The 5,363-nt window shown below is 51.7% G+C and overlaps 1 protein-coding gene across 1 annotated transcript; it reads right to left on the bottom strand.

Moving 5' to 3' along the window:
- Nucleotides 1-395: 395 nt before the first annotated feature.
- On the bottom strand, nucleotides 396-2,675 carry LOC309608176 (uncharacterized protein). The gene is made up of 2 exons (XM_082347668.1): nucleotides 1,786-2,675; nucleotides 396-1,669 (listed from the first exon to the last, which is right to left on the bottom strand). Exons 1-2 carry the CDS (start codon nucleotides 1,838-1,840, stop codon nucleotides 1,083-1,085), a joined length of 642 nt encoding a protein of 213 aa, XP_082203794.1. The 5' UTR covers nucleotides 1,841-2,675; the 3' UTR covers nucleotides 396-1,082.
- Between the last annotated feature and the right edge of the window lie 2,688 nt (nucleotides 2,676-5,363).

Below are 5,363 nucleotides of genomic sequence, written 5' to 3'. Positions count from 1 at the left end.
CTTGGAGGGCATAGGTTCCTCCAGATTTCTGAAATTCCATCTAGGTCTCCACCAGGGGACACTGGCAAAGTCTGGAGACATGTTTGTTTGTCACAGCTGGGAAGGATGGTGTTACTGGCATCTAGGAGGAAAGGCCAGGGATGCTGGCTTCCTCCTTGTTGGCCAGTGAATCGGTTTCTGCTCCAATCCAGAGAAAAAGGGTGGATTTACCAAATTTAGGGAGGTCTGGGAGCTTTAGAAAAGAACCATGACAACCTTTAAAAGCTTATTCTTCACAAGCACGAGAAAAGTTGAAATAAGACTCAAGGAGTAAAGTAAGGCTGGGATAGGTAACTGAGAACAGAAAGAGCAAGGGAAGGAAGAAATGTGGCACCGAAAGGCCAACACCCAGAAAGTACATATAAAAATCTTGTTTATTAAACAAAATACTTTCTTATTCATAAGAAAGACTTAAATACCCCCCTTCTCCAAATACATCAGATTTTTCTCACTTCTCTATTTTCCAAACCTCTTGAAATGTGGTTATAATGAGAAAAAATAAACTTCTTTTCCCAAAAATATTTTTTAAAGAAATGTGTAAAAGTCACCAGAGATCAGATACCACATCAACAACTCAAGAAAGGAACACTGGAGCTGCCCTTGAGCTACTGCTTTTGTAACATGCTTCGCACTTGCCTTCCCTCCACAGGACTCAGAAGTCACCAATGTGGGTCGGGAAAGGATGGTTCTCTGAGCATCTTGCCCAGGGTCCCACCACAATCTTCGGGCACTTGTCCTGTCAGGAGCTCAAGGCCTTCTCCAAAGCAAGAGAAGGACATCTGAAGGGCCAGGAGAGCTCCCAGGAGTGGGGCAGGCGGGAGAGAGCCGAGAAAGAGCCTGGCACGGCAGAAAGTGCGAGGAGCACCGTCATTTCAGATTGAAATGCGAGGGGAGGTCCATTCCTTCCCATAAAGTAGGTTGAGCAGAGTAATCCCGTCCTCTGCTGGCTTTGCCAGGCTCAGGGGTGACACAGGCAGGGTTGCCTGGTGCATTCGGGATCTCTTTACTGCGCGGCTCGGATACACAGTGTGGGGGCAGCTCCATCAGTTGCCATCCGGGGCATCTGGCGGCGGCTGCGGCTGCGGGCCCAGGGACGAGGCCAGTTTGGTGAGGGCCCTCGCTATGACGTCCAGGTGGCCATTCATCGTCCGCAACTCCACCAGGATGTCCCCGACGTTGGCTTCCAAGGTCGCGGCGGCGGCGGCGGCGGCGGGCCGGGCGCAGGGCGGCGGGGAAGCGCCCGGGTCCTCCGCGCCCTCCTCCCTGCCCGCTGCGCCCGTGCGCGAGGCGCAGGTAGCCGGCCGATCACGCTCATCCCCGCGGACGCCGGCAGGGGTGGTCGAGGGGCAGCCGGGCAGCCAGTCGACGAGGCGCGGGGCTCCCTCCGGGGAGGAGGCGACCACCGAGTAGAGGCCGGCGCGCCGGGGGGCGCCCGAGCCCGAGGCGGGAGGCGCAGGGGCCGCGGGGAGCGGCGGCAGCAGCGCGGGCAGCACCGAGGGCCCCGGGGAGAACGCCTGGGGCTCGCAGGACGACGAGGGAGAAGGAAGCGCGGTGGTGGAGGGGCCTGGCTCCTCCGAGGAGAGGAACAAGGTGGTCGAAGACTGGGAGTCCAAGGTGCTGGGCTCTGAATCTGTCAAGGAGGAAACGAGAAAGGGTCACTCGGGCATTTATTGAGTGCCAACTGTATGCCCGGCTCCATGCTAGGTATAAAGGAACTGAGTTAGAAGGTGGAAACTTATTTCCTACCCCCAGCCTTGTGATCCGGTAAGGAAGAGTGGGTTTCAGGAGCACGGGAATCCATAGGCAGGGGACACCACGGAGTCCAGCAAGGCGTCCTGGTGGGTAAGGCTCTCTACCGAGGTCTAGAGAGGGGCACTGCTGGGAAGACAGCGAGGGAGCTCCAGGCAGGGGCGGAAGTTGCAGCCTGTTCGCAGGCAGTCTGGCCAAGGACAGTACGTCAAGGCTGTGAAAAGAGGACCCCTCCACCCTCCTCAGAAGCAGAAGTGTGTTAAGCAGAGGGCTCCTTCCACCGTCCCAGCAAAGCCAAGCTCTCAGGGGGAAGTTGGAAGAGTTTGGGGCCAGGAGCCAGAGCTCAGCGCTGTTTCCCACTCTGCCGGAAAATGCCATGGAACCTTGGGCCAGACCCTTCCCCCCCTTGAGGACTTGGTTTCCTATCCCAGTGACCCCCGGGTCCCAACCAGGACTGCTCAACCTGCCTTCAGAAGTCTTCAGCTTGAAGCGCGGGTCTAAGTTCACAGGGGGCCGCACTCAAAGGCTCTATAAGCCTCCTGTTGTGAGTTCTGCCCTAATCCCCTGAATCCCCACGTAGAAAGTGGGCAGCAGCTCTTTGCAACTGGGTATGGCAGCAAGGTTCACCAACCTCAGATCAAAGGATCCACCTCAATGCCAATGACCTCAGCTGTTCCAGCCGCCCTGTTCCCACCTTTGGGTAGATGGCTCGTGATCACCCTGGAAGCGGTTCTGAGTTTTACTGGAGCCCAGTCTCCGAAGGCTTGCTCCCAATTCCAGCTGGAGGGTCTGCTCTTGGCTCACCTCATTGGCAGTTTGGGTGCCCACCTTTATGCCCTGCCCTTGAGGGGTTCCAAGCCTTTCAAAGGCAGAACTTGCTCTATTACCTCAGCCTGTTATCTTGTGGCGGGGGGGTGTGGGGGGGAGAATGGCATGATGACAGAGCCAGTGAGTAAACACGTTCCCCGTTGCTTGTGAACATGTGTGCTCTCGCTGCCCCTCATGAAGCTGTTCCTTCATTTGGGAGCTGAGTCTTGCGGAGACTCAGAGCAATCATCTGGCGAGAGCTTGTTCCCTCATCCTGACTTCAACCCTACCACGTTCTCACAGTACTCACGGGTCCCAGATGTTCCAATGTCCAGTAGGTGTGGTTGTGAATTTGGTCTGATGGGAGCAGAGAAGCGATGGCTCCTCGGGGACCACAGTTGAGGAGAGCCACCCGTGTGCCTGAAAACTCCTCTGATGGAACTTGCATGGGCACTTTCTGCTATTGGCTTTCACGGAACTGCCTCTCTTCCACCAGAACTTAAGGTCCCCTGGTTTCTGTGAGGCTCTTCTTTTGTTAACCACGAATCGCAGACACTTCTGGGCACATAACCCTCATGAGTTGAAAAGAATCAAAGAGAAACCCTACAAACTGTTGGCTCTGCTTTTGCTTGAGAATGATGTTAATAAGCTTCACACATAGCAGACAAGAGGCTGTTATATTTAATCAAATAGAAGTCTAACAAGGAAAATGAGATAGAGGCAATTACACAAAATGTTCTAGCTCAGTGTTTCCTGAATTTTCATGTGCAGGCCATTCCCCTGGGACATTGTTAAAGGGCAGGTTGTGATTTGGCAGGTCAGGACTGGGGCCAGAGACTCTGCATTTCTAGCCAGCTCCCAGGTCGTGTGGGTGCTGCTGGTCTGGGGACCACACCTTGCAGAGCAAAGGTGTAGACCAAATATACAAGGTTGGCAATAAAGCTTGGGGTTCACAATCATAGAAACTAGAGGAATCAGGGGTAGAGGAGCAACCTAGAAGCCCCATATGATCATGAAGATAGTAATAGTAATGATGCTGATGACCTCGCCTAGCTATCAGAGGAATAAGAGGGGTGGCCTATCCTGCTGTTAGTCTGATGGTTTTCCAGCAAAGCCTTGAACCAGTGAGCACTGGCTTAGGGAGGAGTGAAGGTTTCTTAAAGAGGAAAGCCCTTCACTGCTGTTTAAGCTAAAACTTCAAAGATTTCTGCAGTGACCATGCATGAACATGCCTTCCCTTGTCACTGACCTTTAGCAGAAAGTGACTGCTTCCTCCCAAGCCTGTAAGTCAAGGTCTTCTGAGTACTTTCTGTTCAATCCTATTGCTGAGTCAGGCTGAATCATTGCTTGGCTGGTAACTATGTACCTTGAACGGCTGACCTTTTCTATCTTTTTTACACCCACTTGGCATTCCCTGTCACCACCACTTAAACCCACCTGCCTGGGCCTAGGCTTTCCCTGGGGGACGCCTGGGGAAAAGGTGAAGTGTGCAGCTGGCTACTGGAACCTGCGATTCATTTGCAAATAAACCCTTCAGATCATCCCCTAAAACCTGCTCCTCTTGCTACCTTCCCCTTCTCAGTAAGTGACCTTCCCTTTGTTTAGCCAAACACCCAGGACAAACCCTTGACCCATCTCTTTCCCTTACTCCCCACATCCAATCTGCCAGCAGTGGTTATAGCCTCTGCCTTCAAAGTATATCCAGCATTGGATCAATTCTCACTGGCTCCAGGCAGTGGTCCAGCTACTGGTGGCTGAGCTGAGACCAGAAAACAGGGCTCCTGAGTTCCAGGTCAGTGTTTCCTCTGCCACACCCAAAAGCTTACTGGATTTGAATGAATCATTTAGAACTCTCCCCTGGCTCTATTGTGTCTCCCCAGCCCTCCTAGCCACCCTCCACCATTTGCCCAGGAAAATTGTTTGCTGAGTCTTAGCCTCTTTTTTATATAAGATAATAGCTACATTTATTCATTAAGTCGTTCAACAAATATTTATTGAGCACCTACAATATGCCCAGCAGAACACTCCACAGTGTACAAAGCCAGACCTAAATCCTGACCTCACTGTGGAGGCAGAAAATAATCAAATAATTGCATAAACAAATGTGTAATTGCAACAGTGATACAATCTACATGCTATAAGCATCTAAAAGAAAAGGGAGGGTTTGACCTAATCAAGGAAGATTCCCTGAGGAAATGCTGTTGGAGTGGAGTAAGGATGAGTAGTTAAGTAGGAAGAGGGGAGAATGTTGATGCATGAGCAAGGGCCTGAGGCAGAAGGGAGTGCTGCAAATATGTGGGACTTCCAGAGAAAGCCAGTTTGCTGGGAGTGGAGAGAGCCAGGGGAAGGAAGTGTGAGGTGAGTTGAAGCTCAAAAAGGAGAGCAGGGGTCAGGAGATGGAGTGTATGATAAACACTGCCAGTATTGCTCAATATCCATTTTCTTCCTCCTTTTCAGCTGGTCCATGACCACTTAGAATAAAGATTACATTTTCTAGCCTCTCTTCCAACTAGCTCTAGCCATGTCACTAAATTCAGGGCAGGAAAATGTCAGTAGAAGTGCTATGTACAATTCTTTGTTCCTGTGCTTGGGTTTTGGTTGCAATGGCTGGTGCTCAAGCAGCCCCTTTGGACCATGAGGTAGAAACCACATGCTAAGGATTATAGAGCAGAGAACTGAGTCCCTGAGAATTTTGAGGAACTGCTATACAAATTCTAGCTGGCTCAACTGTAGCCTTTTTGTACGAGAAAATAAAATCTTATCTATTC

This window comes from Balaenoptera borealis, assembly GCF_965194805.1.
Source record: "Balaenoptera borealis genome assembly, chromosome: 12".
Classification (NCBI taxonomy): domain Eukaryota; kingdom Metazoa; phylum Chordata; class Mammalia; order Artiodactyla; family Balaenopteridae; genus Balaenoptera; species Balaenoptera borealis.
Note: the sequence above shows the minus strand (reverse complement) of the source record. Positions and strands in the feature narration are given on the sequence as shown.

Bases quoted from the DNA above. Each gene is read 5' to 3' on its own strand.
- LOC309608176 (XM_082347668.1), bottom strand. From the start codon at position 1,840: ATGGATTCCCGTGCTCCTGAAACCCACTCTTCCTTACCGGATCACAAG. The intron at 1,670-1,785 runs GTAGGAAATAAG...CCTCCTTGACAG, and splicing joins ACCGGATCACAAGGCTGGGG to ATTCAGAGCCCAGCACCTTG.